General features: G+C 39.1%; 1 protein-coding gene across 1 annotated transcript; it reads left to right on the top strand.

Moving 5' to 3' along the window:
* The first annotated feature begins 766 nt into the window (after window positions 1-766).
* On the top strand, window positions 767-2,614 carry LOC139724588 (piggyBac transposable element-derived protein 4-like). Its single transcript, XM_071635720.1, has one exon. The coding sequence runs from the start codon at window positions 767-769 to the stop codon at window positions 2,612-2,614; it is 1,848 nt and encodes a 615-aa protein (XP_071491821.1).
* Window positions 2,615-20,984: the final 18,370 nt, after the last annotated feature.

Below are 20,984 nucleotides of genomic sequence, written 5' to 3' on the forward strand. Positions count from 1 at the left end.
TACTTCATTTTATTACAATGTTTAGTTCGTTGACATATTTGATGAAACTTAGATTTACTGACTAAAATCAACTGCATGATAATTATAGTCTGTCACAATTATTAACGCGTTTGAATCTGCTGGCAGAAAAGGTACAATATAACAGGGAAAAGGTAAGGTTGACATTCGCAATTGAAGTACTGCCAGTTCAAAACACTCATTCCCAATTATTTTACGAGTGTTTACAGACCGATATTCTTGTTTCGACAGGATATTTTCATGTATTTCCATAGTTTGACCAACAAAATACTGACACATGTTTTTCGAATGTAATAGACCATGACCAAGGTTGGGTGTCAAGGCCTTCTTTTGTTTGAGGCGGTCTTTCGGTAGGCGCTTTCATCTATGCAAATAAGGCACTCTTATTGTATCCGCGGTGAGGTGGCGGTGGCCATGAAACATCTATTCACGCGTGCCGCGTCTTTATTATGGGCTAGGTTTTGGAAATAGGCGGTACTCTTTCTTTTCAGGTCTTTCAAACGAAAGTTTTATTCTAGAGCTATAATAACCTTTGCTTATACGTGATTGGCGAAGGTATCGAACGTTGATAGTTTTAATCCTGCTATTCTATCACCCGAACTGATCACATTGACTTACATAAGAAGGGGGAAATTGCCAGTGATCATCATTTATCTCGATCTCTCCTGCGATTCAACAACGTTACTGCTTCATAATCTCTAAATACTCTATCAGTCTCTCCTGAATGAGCTAAAGTGTGCTCGCTTCTATGGCTCCACCGAGAAAACGGCGAAGGCGTGAGTTCACTGCCGAAGAGGTCCGTGATTTCATGTTGGACTCTGACTTCGAAATCGAGGATATTGTAGATAACAACTGGGAAGAAGACACGCAATCATCTCGTAGCAGTGAAAGCACAGAAGAACGTGATTCCTCACGTCTTCTCCCGGAGTTTGAAGAGCACGGTGAATCACTGTTTGAAGACTCGTCAGGCGACGAAGCTGATGGAGGTGACGATGACCACCTCAATGATCTACCTGCGCCTCATCCAACAACTCATGCTGAACCACTCTCCGATCACGATTGGCGGAGACTTGAGCCTGACGAGCGATTCAAGTCAAGTCGACGAGTGTATGACGACCAACCCAGACTACTTTTCGACGCTGAAGGATTGGAGCCAGTGGACTTTTTTACGAAGTTCTATCCGACTTCCATCTTTGCCCACATAGCAGATGAAACGAACAAGTATGCGCAACAATTCTTCGATTGCCCAGCGCCCCTCCCAGAGGCTTCTCGATTCGGCGTATGGCTGGACACCGATGAGGAGGAGATACGCGCTTTCACCGCACTTCAAATAGCGATGGGACTGGTGTCAAAGCCATCTGTGCCTCAGTACTGGGAAACGAACTCCGACATCTTAGTGACTCCTGGGTTTGCCGACGTCATTTCCAGGAATCGATTTCAGCTATTGAACACCTTCCTACATTTCAATGACAACGAGAAGCTCGTGCCCCGTGGACAGCCCGGTTTCGACCCCCTTCACAAGACGCGCCCCCTCATCGATATGTCCCAGCCGACGTACCTTGAGCATTTCCTTCCCGGGGGATACCTGTCAATCGACGAGAGCTTGGCGCCGTTCAAAGGAAGAATCTCCTACAGACAGTACATCCCAAACAAACCACGGAAATGGGGGATAAAATTCTGGATGCTCTGTGACGCCCAAACGGGATTTTGTCTGCGGTGGCGGCAGTATGTCGGAGCCGAGGGACAAGACAATGGGGACAGCGCCACTGAAGCCCTGGTGAAACAGCTGACGGAGCCATTCTACAACACGGATCGCGTGATCGTGATGGACAACTATTATAGTTCCGTAAAGCTCTACGAGGATCTGTCACGGAACGGACTTGGAGCCTGTGGAACGGTGAGGAGCAACCGACGAGGACTTCCAGAAGAGATCCGACGTGGTGGTCTGCACCTTGCAAAAGGTGACGATCCCGTGTTTTTCGCCAAAGGGAGGGAGATGTCAGCAGTGACTTGGCATGACGTGAAACTCGTGAACGTGCTGTCGACCGTCAGCAGCAACGATCTCAAACAGAAGCAGATACGGAGTAAGAACGCCGAAGGAGGTCGCCGTACGATTCAGAAGCCAGCAACTGTTGACGTGTACAACAGGTTCATGAACGGCGTGGACAAAATGGATCAACGCATGTCCTACTACCGCTACCCTCATAAGAAAATCAAGGGATACCGCGTAACCTACCACTTCACCATGGAAGTAGCTCTCGTGAACGCTTACATCGCATTTCGCATGGCTGGCCACAAGATGTCCACGCGCGACTTCAGATGTCGGGTGATTGAGGGTCTGCTGAACGGCTACAGAGCATCTCGCTATCGTCGGACACCGTCACCTCCCATCGCCGACAACGAGGCAAGACTGACTGAGCGCCACTTCCCAGCAGAGTTCGAAGATCGACAACATCGTCCTGACTGCTACGTGTGTTCGGACCGCAGGAGGGGAAGGCGAAGACAGACGAGGACATACTGCCGACAATGTGGACTTGCTATGTGTTGCATCCCGTGTTTCGAGATCTACCACACCAGAAAAGATTTCCGATCATAGGTCACAAACACTGAGTCTTCTGATGACATGAACTCTAAACAATGTCATGAACTTGTCGTGTATAGGCCTGTCTACCGTTGCTTATAGAATATGCATGTTCAAATTACAGCTCACAGATGGCAAGCATTTCCAGGTGCATGATTCATTGTAATTACATGGACATTATTGGTTTTACGATCCAAGACTGAGATGTATTGAAGTATAATCGCGATATCTGTCTGAAATTCACCCCAAAAGAAACGTTCCGTGTACTCTCACTTGTACTCATTTGCATGTACACAAAACCAGGTGGTTATTGTCTGTCAAATCGATTCCAATTACCAATGATTATGTCATTAGCCAGGGTAACGTGAAATCTTTAGACATGAATTTCTCTGCCAAGTTATCTCTCATATTACATTGCCTATTTACAGTGTACACACAATGTATGTACATTACAATAATGGTGATATTCCCGTAATTGTAAGGATTGGTTATTTATTATCCGTAAGTCTTCGAAATAGTAATTAATAGCATTAAAAAAATCAAATACTGTACAAAGAGATAAACGTTCATATTGATGATATGGTTATACACAAAATATCAATGACAATGTGATAATTTATTGAGATGTAGCTCACAAGTTCTTGTATTATCAGAAAAGGTTGATATTATGGGTCAAATCGATCCCCATGAGTAACCAGTGATATGCCAGTGATTGTGCCACTAGCAAGTTTATTATCAACTTGTACTAATAATTTATTTTGTATACATACATATGTCCGACAAATTATGGAATTATGGATTTGTGTAGTGCTCATTACACTTACAATGTATACTTGTCAGTGGCAATTCTGAATCTCGATGGTATATTGTCGTGTTTATGAATTCAATGGTGTATCTTATCAAACTTTAGATTATGTGGGGTTATTTATGTCATTGTGTAATTATTCCTTGGCTCTTCAACAATAAGTAGCCGCTGTCATGATTTTACAGCGAGTTCCACGATCGCATTTGAATAAGTAATTGTCATATCACCACATATTACATGCATGTAAGTTGTCAATGTAAGAGCAGTGAATTCTTTTCCGGATATCACTAGTCATCGTGTGAATGAGGAATTGAAAATAAAGCATTATTCAAAGAGATAAACTATACTCATCTGTTTCTTATTTGTAATTTAATCAGCGTTGCTGAGTGTGTAATGTCAGATCAAAGCTGATCAATTATAGTGAGATTGCAAAACTGAAGTGTATGTAACTACTGAAGGATACTAGTAGTATCTAGAGATATTGACGAGAGAAGGTGCAATGTATATTCAGTAACAGGTTGTATATGTGGAGTGAGATCAGTTTGAAGAGAGAATACTATTGCCAGAAAGACAGAGAGAGAGAGAGAGAGAGAGAGAGAGAAAGTGACGAATGGAAATGGAACTCGACGTTCCAAAAATAGTTATCTATGACATACAGTATAACGATAATAATAATAATAATAAACATGTGTGCATATAATATATATATACATATATATATGTATATATACATACATATATATATATAAATATATAAGTATATAATATGCGTATATTTCTTACTCTCTCTCTCTCTCTCTCTCTCTCTATATATATATATATATATATATATATATATATTGTATACATACATAGATCGAGGTCGTCAGTTTCTTCTTCGCCTAAAAACACAAAATCAAATAAACAACCGACAAACAAGACTCAAAAGCACACATACAAACAAAGCAAGAGTATGATTATTAGCACACTTAGTTGCATGTAAGGTTGGAAAAGTATAATAAGCGAAGCTGAAAACATGCACAACAAAGGAATTCATCAAATCATACACTCCATGCAAACGTACTGTACAACAACGTCAACATGTAAGCTAACAGTTTTTATATCCGCATCAAATCATACGAGACGCAAGGTACGAAGAAACAATGCACGAAGCCTTGTACAGCAATTCCTCTTTAGAGTATATAGTTCTCCCCCCCCCCCCAAAAAAAAAAAAGAGAGAGAGAGAGAAAAAAAAAAGAAGAAATGAAATTCGCCAATAGGGTATTAGTAACAAGAGTTTGAGAGACAAAGCGATTCTGTCAGAAAGAGAGAGAGAGAGAGAGAGAAGAGACAGATGGATATTGAGGTTAACGTTACAACAATAATTTGAAGTTATTCATATATCATAGAGAGATATAATAATTTTACCTCGACTTCTTCACTTATTTTGTGAAGTAAAGATTTGAGTTAACGACATTCTTGTATGACCAAATTGCACCAATTATTGAATATTGAAAAAGGCTGCGTCTTGATCGTTTGTATGGATAGTACCCCCCCCCCCAAAAAAAAAAGAACACACACACACACACACACACATATCAAACAACACACAAACAAGAATCAAGGCAAGTTCCACAACAAAAGGTTTGATTATACAGGTACACTTAGTTCTATCTTAGATTAGAACAAAAAAGCTAAGCTAAAAAAAGGTCAAAATCACGTTGCACTTTGCACAAATTACGTAAAACAGCGTCAGGTGTCAAGTAAGACAGCCTACAGTACTGTGATCTGTTGTATTTGCCAAATTTATTCACGAAATTTTGTAGAAGAGGAAGTGCAAGAGAGTTGCTCGCCAAGTATATGAGGAGCTCATTGATACACACCAACAATAAGAAGAAATAAAGACATATCGCGGTTCGATTCATTGCCCAGAAATGTCAAAAGTAATATCTTTATTTTGTATTTCCGATGGATTTTTCACCGAGTCAAAAATCCGTTATAAAACGATCTTCAGAAGTGTAACGTCATAATAATTTGCAGCCCTCGATACGTACGATAACAACAACAGAAATGAAAACACGGCGCACTACGCGGTGCAGATAGCAATAAGGTTCGTAAGTCCACAGGGTTTTAGTGAGAGTTTAGTCAGTTTGAATGACTTCCGCTATCTTGGAAAGTCCTTCACGTACGTTTTTGGATTTGATCAATGTCAACATTGGAATTCCTTTTGTTGACTAGTTTTGTTGAGCACTTTACCATTTTGCAAAACATGGGACACTTATCGTCAGAAGAAAGTACACAATAAACGCATACAAAGGGCCAAAAAGATAGGACATTAGCTATCGCGATGTGTGCTTCGTGAATGTCTATGAATCGTTTACTATGTATACAGTAGGAGAGCGGATCGTATCACCGAACGCCTTTTTTTTTTGTGGCTTTGAATTCAGCACAAAGTGGATGAAATGTCGGCAAAAAATAACACCGGTTATTCACAAAGTCCTGAAAATACGAATTCAGCAAAAGTACGCAAATTATTCACTCAGGTTTTTGGAGAATAGGCTTCCAGTATATCTTTGTCTCCAAAAATTAAAAAAAAAATCAAAAGTTGTCTTTTACAACCGCAAAAAAAAAATCGCATTATAATTAGGTACATGATTTTCGTAATGGCATAGTCAATGCTTTCACATCTTGTTCTTGCACCAGAACCACAATTCTTACCCAAGGTTCACTACATGTACCTACTAGTATTCTTACCGAGGGGAGGACAAAGAGAAAAAGAATCGGCTAATGAGGCTCATTTTTTTTTTCTCACCGCAAAATGTCTAATACGAACATTTTGAATAGTTCCCATGATAAAATCTTGCGATAAATCGACATCTTCTTCTAAATCTGAGGTAAAATGTGAATTTCTTAACGTTTTTGCATTTTTGTGTTGCATTCTATTTTTGCGGTTTCGGTCCTTATAAACGATTTGTGAGGCCAGTCTACGAGGTCCCGCGAGTATTGAAGATCGTAAGTACGCAGAAATATGCGTACGAAATTACTATGATGTCGGGCAATACCATACCAGCTGCCTTATGTATTCAGTACTTCCCTTTCTCAAGGTGTGTATATCGAACTCTTTCTAGCGCTAATGATATTATGTAATGACACATTCATACACAAAAGGGGACTATACCTGGGTATTTTTATACCCTTTTCACCTCCCCCTCTTTTTCTACCATTCTGTCTTTAGTCCTAAAGTACGCCAACCTAAATTTCTCCTGGTATTCACTTTCATTTGGACAAGGAGACCGGCAATGACAGGCTAAAAACAATGACGATCACGTCAACGCAAATTATATGGATGTGCCGTGCAGCTTAGTTCACGAGTCAAGTTTTCGCTTGCTGGTACGCGTGCATACACAAGGACAAAGGCGTTTTCTTCTTTTGTATCTGATTGTATGTAAGCGTCGGGACGATTACAGTACATCAAACAGACAAAAGGATGAAAGGCTTGACCGTCAAAATAAAAGCTGACCTTCTCTGAGGGACAAAATGAAAGCATGCTTTCAGCCGTCCCGCAGGACAGCATCCAAGCGGAACAAGACGACTGGAACCTCATAGAAAAGACACGCAGACTCAATAGCGTACACACGCGTGGTTTACCAATGAGACTTTTGATTTATACACAGCTCACAGAGGGTGCGCTCACGCCGAATTTTCCCGGCGCGAAGAAAACATACCTTGTCGAAAAATCATGAATTTACTCTAAAAAATCCTATGTAAGCATACACAAATATTTAGTTCAAACGATAGATACACTTATCTGCCATCATTATATATCAATGGCAGTTTCATAGTGCAAGTAATTATGATACCACAAACATTTTAATGAGCAGGAGTTTTCTTGCTCTTCTTAGTCGCCGATCGGCGACCATGGCACGTCAGGACTATGGTCGCCGATCGGCGACCATGGCACGTTAAGAGTTAATAAGAGAGATTTCTCATTGCGCAGATTAACAAAATTGAAGTCCTTTGTACCACTGCTTTTTTCTTACTACAAATTCTAACTGTTTGTTTGCCATGCATACTGCTGCATAAACTCCTCATAAGATCTGGATATCTTCACTCTTCTTGATCTGGTCTGAAGACTTTTGGGCTTGTGCATTCCAGTTTTGTTCTCCCCGGTTTTGGTCCTTGATAAACTTGCCTATATGATTACACTTTAAATTATTTTACAAAATCATAAACATATTTGGGCAGGCAAACTGTACACCCAACACTATTGGTCTTAATGGATACACCCCTTTGTTCTGGAGGACTGATTTTGAGGAGTGAGAAAATGTCTTTAGGAGAAACACGCTGCTTTATGTGACCACCAGCCGACACCAGTGGTGGACATTAAATTGGCAAGTTTACGACTCCCTCTCGCACCCCGCATGACTCACAGTCTCTCTCTCTCTCTCTCTCTCTCTCTCTCTTATTCTCCGCTGCTGACATACACAGACCAGAGGGTTGATTGCCCTCGGTCGGTCCTCCGCAATACAAACACAATTCGTCATGGTATATGCTTTTATAACACACATACACATACAACCACACATAATTATCATCGATTTGGTGGAAGAGTCTTACTGTAAAGGGGATTACCACATGAAAAATGTATCATAATTAACAATAATGTGGTAATAGATGACAATTTGAGGACCAAAACGATGAATTAAAATGTAGGCCCTAATTGAACATAGTATCATTGAATTCATGATAACATGTTGCAAAACAATTGATTTGTATCAATAATTCATCGAATATACCTTGACGATCATTTAGGGAATGATGGATGTGTAAATCTCTCATATATAGTTATTGGTATTTTGAACATTGTTCTAAAAAAAGTTAGCAGTAGTATACCTTCCATCTGAATATCATAGTCCATGGGCCAAGACCCGAAAAATGGGTTGTTGGTACCATATGAGGTGGCACAACCTTTTTGGTGTCATTTTGTTTGTCGGGCATAGATATGCTTATCAAGCTATGATAGCATTTCCAAATGAGTAGCTTAGTCATAATAAATGAATTTTTAACCAATTTGGTCTCGTATTTATATCCCTATACTTCTGAATCGAAACTAAACGGCTATACAAAGAAGAGCACTGCCTTCTGTATGTCCACAGGTGTTCTGTTGTAAACGCGGTGCGCTTAGTCTTTATTCAAGGCAGCGAAGGGAATATCCAAAGGGTTATGATGTCCACAACTGTCACGCGGTGCGCTTAGTTCTTTATCTAGACCAATGTACCGTTATCATATCTAAAGTTCCTCATAAAAGGGATTGTCTATACTGTTTTTATACCACCCTATCAACAAATACATCAGTTTTAAACAAAAATCACTCTGTTCATTTACAATGTTATTTATTATAATGTATTGTAGTGTACCGGTACATTGTTTTTGCATTATCTTCATTGTTGGAGGGAAATATAAAAAGCGACATTGGCGTGGTATCAGCGTTTTAACCGTAGCGTTTTCGCCGGAAAATGATAAATAATTGAAAGATACGGTAAAATTCACGAGGAATTGCTTTTGTTGTTGTTGTTGTTTTTAGATAAAAGGATATACACTGTATCATACGCTTTGGACATTCCCTTCGCCGTCTAGAATAAAGACTAAGCGCTGTGGACATCATAACCTTTGGATATTCCCTTCGCTGCCTTGAATAAAGACTAAGCGCACCGCGTTTACAACAGAACACCTGTGAACATACCATAGAGCTGCATTTTATAGCTCTATGGAACATACAGAAGACAGTGCTCTTCTTTGTATGGCGGTTAGTTTCGATTCAGAAGTATAGGGATATAACAACGAGACCAAATTGGTTAAAAATTGATTTACTATGACTAAGCTACTCATTTGGAAATGCTATCATAGCTTGATAAGCATATCTATGCCCGACAAAAAATGACACCAAAAAGGTTTTGCCACCTCCGATGGTACCAATATCTGGCCTGGCCCATGGACTATCAGCTCAAAAGTAATGTTCCAATTCCCTGTGTATTTCTGCGCTAAAAAACAAAAACAAAACAAAACCGCTCGAATTAACAGTTGAATTCCAGGGCAAAACTAACGCTCGAATTCCCTTTGTATTTCTGCGCTAAACTAATGCTCGAATTCACAGCGATTTTCTGCACTGAACTGACGCTCGAACTCCCTGTGTATTTCAGCGCTCAACTAACGCTCGAATTCACAGTTGAATTTCAGCGCAAAACTAACGCTCGAATTCACTTTATATTTCTGCGCTCAACTAACGGTCGAATTCACAGTTGAATTTCAGCGCAAAACTAACGCTCGAATTCACTTTGTATTTCTGCGCTCAACTAACGGTCGAATTCACAGTTGAATTTCAGCGCAAAACTAACGCTCGAATTCACTTTGTATTTCTGCGCTCAACTAACGCTCGAATTCACAGGGATTTACTGCACTCAACTAACGCTCGAATTCCCTGTGTATTTCTGCGCTCAACTAACGCTCGAATTCACAGTTGAATTTCAGCGCAAAACTAACGCTCGAATTCACTTTGTATTTCTGCGCTCAACTAACGCTCGAATTCACAGTTGAATTTCAGCGCAAAACGTTAAAACTAACGCTCGAATTCACTTTGTATTTCCGCGCTCAACTAACGCTCGAATTCACAGGGATTTACTGCACTGAACTAACGCTCGAATTCCCCGTGTATTTCTGCGCTCAACTAACGCTCGAATTCACAGTTGAATTTCAGCGCAAAACTAACGCTCGAATTCCCTGTGAATTACTGATATCACAAATTCGATTTTGTGATATCAATAATTCAATTCGTGATATCACAAAATGGAATTTGTGATATCAGAAATTCGCATTTGTGATATCACAAATAAGAATTCTTGATATCACAAATTCAAATTAGTGATATCACAAATTTATTTCGTGATATCACAAATTCGAATTTGTGATATCTAAAAATCATTTTGTGATATCACGAATTACCATTGGTTTTTCACGTGAAACCTATTGATATTTGATATCAAGAATTCGAATTTCTGATATCACAAATTGAATTTCTGATATCAAGAATGGATTTTGTGATATCACAAATTCGATTTCTTGATATCACAAATCAAGTTCATGTGCTACACTTACTGGAATTTGTGATATCACAAATTTAATTCTTGATATCACAAATTGAATTCTTGATATCAAAAATTTGATTTTTTGATATCACAAAATGGAATTTGTGATATCAGAAATTAACTTTAAATGTAAAAAAGGCTTGCCATAGGGCCGCGTTACGCTGAAAAGTTTTCAGGCCCGGAGGGTAGGCAAGAACGATCTTTGAGGGAAACGCGAATTTTAAGAGTTGAAATTCACCGATCTGAAATACAGGCCCGATACGATCGTTATGGTAGGCCCTCTATAATGCTGTATAGGCCTATATCACGCATACAAGTCAAAGTTTATGACATTCTGAACTTTTATTTTAAATCAAAGCGAGTTCTCGATGTGAGCTGTTTTCGAGAAATTTCTCTCTTTATCTCGCCCATCCCCATCCCCCTCCCCCACTCTCTCTAGCTCTCTCTCCCTCCCTCTCTCTCTCCCTCTCTCTCTCTCTCTATCTCTCTCTCTCCCCTCTGAGGCGAGCCTCATGCACTACAAAAATACTCTGTAGCCGGTCACACTGCCAAAAGACCGCTATATTAATCGAGATCGCGAAGTTTTGCCAGTGTGACCGCGGCTAGTGAGTCTTGCAAGATATCATGAATGCGAGATATACATTCCAGCTGTAATCGTACGAGAGAATCAATGAAAGAAGCATTCACGATAAAGATAATGCGAAAAATATGCTAGCAAACAGGAAAAGGTACATATGTTCTGTACAGTGATAAAGAAATGAAATATGCCTATGTATATATACCTTCTTTACATTTTAGAACACCACAGCTAAGTTCTCATCAGCTTTTCGACAAAAATGGACTTTATAAAACTTAACAAAATAACTTCTGTCAATTTTACATGTTTTACCGTTGTACCAAATGGAGTGAGATTTAAGGAACTTTGTTTTCAGAGTACCTGTTTGCCCACAGAGTGCGGAGGTGTAAGTTCACACGTTGTTGCTGTGTAAGCCTTCTGCTGTGCACCGTGAATCGAAGTCCTTCATTATCTTGCAGACAATTTAAAAAGATAGTAGGCCCCAGTCACATATAAACACGGGTCCTGTATATATCTACACAGTGATCCGGGGAGATCCGGGGAGATCGGGGATAGTTTCGACCTCGATGTGATTGTGTCGACGAGCGTTGATGACTGTAAACACGGTATCAACACGGCAGCTACACGGATATTAAGGCCGGAAGAGCGCGGTGTCTACACGGACAAACACGGCATCTATGTACCAATCAACACGGCAGCTACACGGCAGCCACACGGACCATCCCGGATTGCTCTGCCAACACGGCAATCCCCAGATGACACCGGATGTTTTTGACCTCCAAAAGTTGCCGTGTTGGCCTCCTGGATGTCCCCAGATCTACACGGACATACAAAGATGTCCAAGGAGGGTCGTCCCACGAGACCGACATCCACGAGTCATGTACGGTCCACGAGACGGACATCAAAAATAGGTCCATGAGTCATACAGCCCATGAGTGATATACGGCTCACGAGTCATACAGCCCATGAGTTCGACACTATATACGCACAAAAGGCTCACGAGACCAACACTAAGCAAAGAAAGCCCACGAGACCGACACTACACAATATAAAGGCTCACGAGACCGACAGTACACAAAAGAGGCTCACGAGACCGACAGTACACAAAAGAGGCTCACGAGACCGACACTAGGCAAAGAAGGCTCACGAGAACGACACTAGGCAAAGAAGGCTCACGAGACCAACACTATAGGCAAAGAAAGCCCACGAGACCGACACTAGGCAAAGAAGGCTCACGAGACCTACAGGATGAACAGCGCCATCTTGCGGCATGTCAATTACCTGTACAGGCCCGGTACAGAACTATAGAGTTCTGTGGTAAGGGTGTTCCATGAAGGGGAAAATTATACTGGCGGGTGCAATCTCGTCATGCTATCGAGCGAGAGATTGTGACTAATTGAACAGCACCATATACATATCAACGACATCAACTAACTATATGTATTTCTACACGTGTGGTTTTTAGAGGGCAGTTCTGTCACGCTACGAGGAGCGACATTGTTACCAATTTATCTCTCTTTTCTTCAAATAGAATATTATTGTCCTCTTCATGGGGACCCCTCCCCCCCCCCAAAAAAAAGTATGAAAAAATAATGGAAGACAAGAACGATGTATGGTTTGATTTTAGATACCATCGTGCTATTTTTAATAGGCTTTCCCAATTTCTAGATAGACGGTGGACAGGATGCAAGTTTTTCCCCCTTTTTTCTTTCTCGCTTCACTAGTTTAGCACTCCTTATTAGGTAGCCTATCCTCCTGCTTATACCCGCCTGCTTAGAGTTCAATTTGTATTTTTTTTTTCTGTAACTATGATTCATGACATTTCGAAGGATGAAAACGTCTTATATCGCAGGGATTCCCCTCGATTTGTGGCTTGCATGTGTACTATAATTATTCTCCTCAAAACGGTTCATTTTTCATGAAGTAGAATAGCTGTTTTCATGAATGCATGTTCTTTTTTCGAATCCTTAAAGCTACCTTAATGGACAATTATATCATTTTCTGTAAATAATGTACTAAATCAGCACCGTTGCAGATGACTATACTCCCCTTCCATGTCATGTAAAGCAAGTGTGCCTGCAACATTGACCATTCTGTGAAATATTTTCTTGTAAACTTCCTTTCACACCTGGGTATCATTCTGGTTGGTTGCTCTGAATGTTCCGAACATTTCGTTTTATTTTTTTCCTAAGCAGGTGTATTTACCGGTATATGTTTTGCGGAAAGGGAAACGAGGGTGTTTTGGCATTTTCGAAATTAATGTTGTAAAACATCTCATGCACTTTTACTGAATTTTGTTTATTTTTTCACAAACACTCAAACGCGCAAGCACAAGTAAAAATTTTGAACAGTTCAGGGGGCGAGGGAGGGCAATTGACGGGGTAATCCCCTCGCAACCCTCCTTTTCCATCTCTCATATCCTCCTTATGCCATTATCTGGACACCCTATACAATTACTTGGTCTATAGGTGGCGCTGTTCATCCTGTCGGTCTCGTGGGCCTTCTTTGCCTAGTGTCGGTCTCGTGAGCCTCTTTTGCCTAGTGTCGGTTTGTTTGTTTTGTTTGTTCATTTCCATCAGAGAATATGGCTGGATAGCCCTTACTCTCTTAATTTCTAGGACTTAAATTTTAAATCTTTCTTACGACTTAAAATATTTTAAGTCTTTAAGACTTATTTTAGGTGGCTTCGATTAAAAGTTGAGTGTCGAAGCTGTTCGCAATCTAAATCTAAGAGAGACTTAAACTTTCAGCCAATCAGATGACTTGTAAATGACGTCATCTTGAACCGCCTAAAACCGGAATTGGCGCTGGCCGTCACTTTGCTTCATGCGCGATGCTAGATAGCGTAGTCATACACACACACACATTCACATGTACCGTACTATAGTACAGTACTTGTGCAGTCCTATATAGTACATACATCGACCGGCCATTTGCAAACATTATTGACTTGAACAGTTGGTCCTGAAGGCAGAAGTCATGCAGGCCGGAGTTTTTCGAGGGCATGATCTGACGGAAGCTTGACCAAGTTGCTTAAAGGTGAGCATATTATTGTATGAATGCTTAAGAATGTGGTTGATAACTCTGGGACTCAGTAACCAAAGATAAAAGATGTTAAGATGTGCACTACATTTTTGGCGAGTTTGAGCCTTGCCGCTGTATACAGCGCTGTCCATCCCTGAAGCGCCAGTGCATGCTAACGTTAGCTAGCTGTTCATGGCTTTATGTGTCTATCTAAACATTGTAACAAGTTACATGTAGGCTATAAACGTTATACTTAGTACTAGTATTGTTGGGGGGGGGGGGGGGGGGGCTCTATCTCGGTGAAACTGCAAGTGATAATACAGGGACTCTTATAAAGCGCTCATTCTACCTAATGATTTAGTCATTTACGATGTTGGTGTATTGACTGAAAGGTAAAGCTATGGAGTAGGTACCTATGGGCAAAACAGGCTACTGACACTGTAGCATAGCCGTAGGCCTAACTGTCGTCTAGTGTCGGTTCACCCCTTCCTACACTCTTGTAAGGTTTAATTTATCAATTTCTACGTAGAAAGGCACAGTTCTAGGCCTTATCATGCCCTATGCTGTGATAAAATGTAGGGCATATGCTGTTAATGTTAGATGGGTTTTATTTTTAACGTTGTGTTTATAGGCCACCAATAGTACGTAGACCCTGCGGGCGCTAAAATAGAACAGCAACCAGCCCGAACACGAAGCCCCCTGTGTGATGAGCGCCCCAGGGTTTTAGGGCGCCAATGTTGCAATGCCAGTGCAGTGGCGTCAAGCTCTGAACTTTAAAAACTTCTATCGCATGGGCCATGGCTGACATCACCAATTTCCATTGACTCCCATATTAAAATATTTGTAGTACATGTTATAAACAGTTTCTGTTCCATTGCATGACTAGATCTAGGTCTACTGAGTCTGATGTCACAATAAACAATTACCTTTGGCGTGTGCACTCAACACTCTTAGTCTTAGTATAAGCGCGCATCCTGTCACTCATTTTACTGGAGTAAACAACTTCATTCAATGCTACTTGCACTCGGCTGCGTACATGTGTACGTAATGTGAATGTGCTACTGATTTGCATTCCATGAAAATACTACCACTCAGTAGTAGGCCTGGACTCCTAGGCCTTATGGTTGCCATTTCTGCACTGAATTCAAATTCAAGACTCTTTCTTGAACTAGTACGTCTGTTGTTAGTGTTATCGTTGAAGGCGTTGTATGAAACAAATAATGTATGGGATTACTAGTAGTAGTAACTCATGCAACGGAACAAGATTTCGCACCTGGATAAAGATATTCTACTCCAGTCTTTCTCTTTGTAGCATAATCAATGTGGTGATCTGCGTTTGAGTAGAAGGATGTAGACTTAAAAATTCTACAGATCTACACTTCTGGCTGAGATGTATGCATTTAAGCATCACATACACCAGTGAGAGAATGTTGTGAAGCTTTACAATATATGAGGCCTTTTTTTTTTTTTTTTACTTTTGATATTTTTTAAGATAAAGGGAATGCAAATTACCTGTTATTTGTATAAATTTGTACTCCAAGGAGTACTCTGTCAGGACTATCCCTTTTTGGTGTTTATGCAAGACATCCCTGGTATTTCTAAAAATTGATTTTAATGATAACATCTGAAACAAAAATCAGATATTGGTCTCATTTTTTCCTCCAGCATGAAATACAACCCTCGAGACCAATAAGAAATAATTAATTACATAAAAATCTAGAAATGTGACTATGGCGACCGTTTATACCCCCGAAGCATATTTGTTTTCTTCCTTTTTTTTTTTGTCAAGCGTTTCTGTTTTTCATTTTCCACTTCCTTATCAGTGATATTTCACAGTTTTTGTGTTTATTTTCAGATCAATGCGGACTTTGCCCAGTTGTACCGAGAAAAGTGCAGGAGATGGTGAACAGATGGGGGCCATTTTACGTCAATAGAATCTTGCACTTGCCAAGCGAAACTACCCTTAGTTGCAAGACATCGTTTAAGAAGATATGAAGACATGGATGGAGACAGTAAGTCCTTCCGGCAATCCTCATAGATCTTGTGGCATTGATTATAATTACTGGAACAATTTCTGTCCAAAGTGTAAGAGTAAAACTTTCTCATTTGTTTATGCTTCATTGCTATTACACCTTTCAGGAAAGTGAATGTGTACGAGTTTGCTCTCCATAGACTAATATTGATAATAAGTCGAAAACTGAATGTTAGGGATTGTCATAGCTGATACAATACGTCATATCTAATATGTTAAAGAGAACGTTAAAGAGAATAATACATACACATACTGTGTATGTATATTCTCACTTTTGTAAAATCATTTGTAATTCAGCCTCAGGCTGCGATCAATGATTTGTTGAATAAAGATACCATTAATAATAATAATAATAATAATAATAATGTGTGAAATACTTAAACAAAATATTTTGTATTGTGTTCCATTCTATAGGAATTGTGTGGAATGTCGCTACTTGCAGCGATGCTTCACAGACCCAACATCCCCATGTAGAAGAAAGGGAGAGGACCTCTCATGCTCCCGAGGGATGCCCAGCAGTACCTGGTGCAGAATGACTATGTGCCTGTAAGTACAGTATATATGCTTAATGTTTATAGACTTGAAATCAGTTTATGATCAAATCATTGAGCTTCCAATTTTGAGAATTATCAATATGCATGTTTCATTGGGCTTTTAAGTACCAGCTCATGTTTAGAGAAGAATATTTGAGCTTCATATCTTACAAAGCAAGACTCGTGTAGAATCTGCATGTACTCAGTAACAGGTGGAATTTAAAAATCTGAATTTCTCATGCTGTCGTGAGAAATGCAAAGTTTTCTTCTCTGATATATCGGTGTTTTTGAAACAAACTTTAGAACATTCAGCAATGAGTATTGTGTAGGGGTATCTACAGTGTTTTGACAGTTTTCTTTTAAATTCATTAAATTAAGGATTAAAAATGCATGCTCACTTCTATTGATTTGTAATAATATGTACATCAAATATCTTATGAGTCTGGAACATGTAAATATCAAGTAGGCCCCACCCTGATGATGGCAAAAAGTAATCTAATTTCTGGGAATTTTTTTCAAGGCTTGAGGCTTACCAGATAAGACAAAATGTTTTAAAATAATATATTCCAAAATATATCAGAAATATTTACTTGTACATCACAAACTAAAAGGTATGTGATGTAATTTTATGTTATTAGTACATTGTATTTAAGATCAATATGTAAAATTATATTTTAATATTTTTTCCATCCAGAGTGCCCTTTCACTGAGAACTTAACTTCCCTCTATGTGATGCAAAGTTTATTTGATAATAATTGTAGCCTTTGTCATTTGCTCAAACGATTCAAGTGAAATTTAGTTCGAAATATCAGTAGTGCTATACATGTTTAATCTCTTTTCAGGTAGGAACCAATGTTCATGGCATTGCTGATGCAGAGACTCCAACCCCAGCCAAGCATCTTCTGATCTGGAGATTCTCCCGCCTGAAAGCCCTAGCAAACGGGAAACGCCAAGAAACGCCAAGTTGATCCGCGCGAAACGTATACATCACGAGCGAGAAGCGCGAAGTTCAGTGATGCTAAAGATGCCACCTTCAGCCAGCCCTGCTTAGTCAGATAAGGGAGTGACTAGACGTACATCCAGTATTTTCTCATCCTGGACAACACCATACTAAGTCCAGGCTGGAGATGACCGGAAGCAAGAATTTGACATACTCTTTAAAGCCCACTGTGTCTTCATCATCAAATATGCTTGGGTGCTTGAAGCATTCTTTGATTTTGTGGCGGCATATTCATGTACTGCTACAATCCCAAGTGAGGGCTTCGGTCTGGGCATTAGCCACGAACTTCAAGAACACGTCAGTGTATGATGCTAGTAAGATTTTCCGACATTGTGCCACAAACCCATGCACACAAGAAGCATATCTGACTTGCCCTGATGTGCAGCAAAGTTTTCTTAATTTTCGGTGAATTCTTGAATCAGCTCGTAAGTAACACAGGTAAAATGCTGCAATGTTTCCTTTGAAGATACTATCATGCATAATGTTTGACTCATGGATATTGAGTTATGTTATGTGTGCCTCACTTTTCCATTTATATTGAGCTACAAATCCATGCACACAAGAAGCATATCTGTCATGCCCTGGTTGTAGTAAAGCTTCCTTTTAATTTTTTTTTGGTGCATTTTTAAATAAAAATAACACAATTAACACAATAAGGAAAGTTAATGCCGCAATGTTTCCTTTAGAGGTACTATCATGTATGTGTGTGCCTCACTTTTGCATTTGCATTGCTACGTGAACATTTAAACAATATTTCAATTTTTTATACATGTCCAGTTTCAATTTGTTTATTGTTCATCTTTGGCTTGTTTTCTGTATATTATGTCTGGTTGATGATGAAAAAAAAAGTAATGCCAGATAGTTGGCATATAGATATGATTTAAATTGAAAGAAGAAAGTTTAAGTTCCCCTGAACACTTTTGTAATTATTCAACGATTACCTAATTTTCATCACTCCCACAGTGTTGTTGAGCCATTGTCCATCACATTTATTGAGCGCTGATTTGTTGCTATTTTCATTATGACGTTGTGGCTAAACACTTTATGAAACTCTCTATTTATAAAGAAATAAACTTTGGTTTTCCAGCCAAAGTATGTGCTTGAACCCACGAGGAAGGATAGATTCAGCGCAGATGGGCACCTTAAACAAATTTAGAGCATTTGACTTGAAATTTGGCACACATGACCACTATGGTATATAGTATATATGTGACAGTGCACCTCAAAACGAACATAAAGTCGCACACAATGATTTTGCGTGAGGACTGAAAATAAGTGAAATGGGTCAACCTAGCCAAACTTGACTTTTTCATATTTTCTGAAAGAGCGGGTCTTCTTTTACATTATGTTAAAATTTGGTATCATAAAACGGCAGGAAAGTGTGTTTTTCAGCAGTTTATCTCGAACATTTTTGGTAGAATAGTGTGATTAGGTGTGTCTTTAGAATCCCTTTTTCATTTCTGAAAAACCTTGTCTACATCCTTCACTTTCAACTCTAATAACCTTTGAAAGGATAGGGATATATGGTATATATATGGTGTATAATCTTTCGTCAGTGGTGAGCAATGCGTTGCCATGGTAACAGCTTTTTTTTTTAACCAAAAAACATACAAAAATATTGTGGATTCAGCTAACTTCCTTTAGTCTTTGAGCATTTAGCTAGAAATTTGGCACAAAAGACCACTGTGGTATGTAGATGTGTAAACGTAATCTTTCGTAAATGTCGATCAATGTGTTGCCATGGTAAAGGCATATTTTGAATGAAAATCATACAAATATATTGTGGATTCAGTTAACTCCCTCACTCTTTGAGTAATTGGCTTGACATTTGGCACATGCAACCACTTTAGCATATAGATGTGCAAACTTTATCTTTCATCAATGGTGAACAATGCGTTGCCATGGTAACAGCATCTTTTCACTAAAATGCATACAAAAATATTGTGGATTCATGTAACAACCTCAGTCTTTGAGCATTTAGCTTGAAATTTGGCACAACTGACCACTATGGTACGTAGATGTGCAAACTTAACCTTTCGTCATTGTTGATCATTGTGTTGCCATGGTAACAACATAGTTTGAATGAAAATCATACAAAAATATTTTGGATTCAGGTAACTCCCTCAGTCTTTGAGCATTTGGCTTGAAATTTGGCACATGCAACCATTGTAGTTCAGAAATATGCAAACTTCATATTTTATCATTGTTAAACAATGTGTTGCCATGGTAACGGTGCATTTTCAATGAAAACCATACAAACATTTCGATTCTCCTGTCTCTGTTTAGAGCATTTTGGCTTCAAATTTGGCACATGTTACCTCTACATTACCTAGATGAGCAAAAAATCTTTTGTCAGTGTTTAAAATGTGTTGCCATGGTAACAGTATATTTTGCATGAAAATGATACACTAATGTGAATTCAACTAAACCCCTCACCCTTTTAGCATTTGGCTTGAAATTTGGCACATATGACGGCTATGATATAGGGCCTATAGTTGTGCAAACTTCATTTTTTTCTTAATGTCCAACATTGTGTTGCCATGGTTACACAATTTTTAATAAAAACCATAGAAATCGTCAGTTTATTTATCTTGCTCACTCAGTTTTTGAGCACTTGATTTGAGAGGTGGAACAGTGCATTGCCATGGTAATTTTTTTCTTTATTAAAAAGTAAGAAAAAATAATCCTGGTTGAGCTAATTCCCTCAGTTGTGGTTGGGGGTATATTAATCACAATGAGTGATAGTTCTAGTTAAAAATTCAGATTGCATCACTTCGACATAGTGCTTTGTTACGAAATATGACATCAAAGTAATTAAGAAACTAGTGGTCCATCTCACTTGAACAGTCTCTTGAGATGGTTCCCTGTCATCAGTTGAGATGGATTCTTAAATATCAATAGATTAAGCAGGAATTTGTATATTCTTTGTCAAACATTTTGTCTACCAAAATGCAGTATGGAAATGTACTTATGTAAATCCATTTCAGACAATCGATATTCAAGGAATTTTAGAAATAAGTTTAGAATGATAGTTGTTATTTGAGCTTCTTAATGTTTTAAGGTGAATTTACTTCAGAGTTCACATAGTTCTTGATCCCTACTGTTGTATGTAATACAGTTTGGATCTAATTGTAAATTTTCCCTACGGAATAGTGGAAAAATTAGGAAAGTCTGGTAAGAAATAAGGAAATGTAACACGTTTTCAGAAAACATTTCTTGACTAGTCCGTATGAATATGCAAATACATGCAAGTGAAAAGTGTAAAAATATTTTGAAGGAATGACATACGGTGA

Source organism: Diadema antillarum, unplaced genomic scaffold, assembly GCF_040938485.1.
Source record: "Diadema antillarum isolate AM-2024a unplaced genomic scaffold, OU_Dant_1.0 scf00000223, whole genome shotgun sequence".
Classification (NCBI taxonomy): Eukaryota; Metazoa; Echinodermata; class Echinoidea; order Diadematoida; family Diadematidae; genus Diadema; species Diadema antillarum.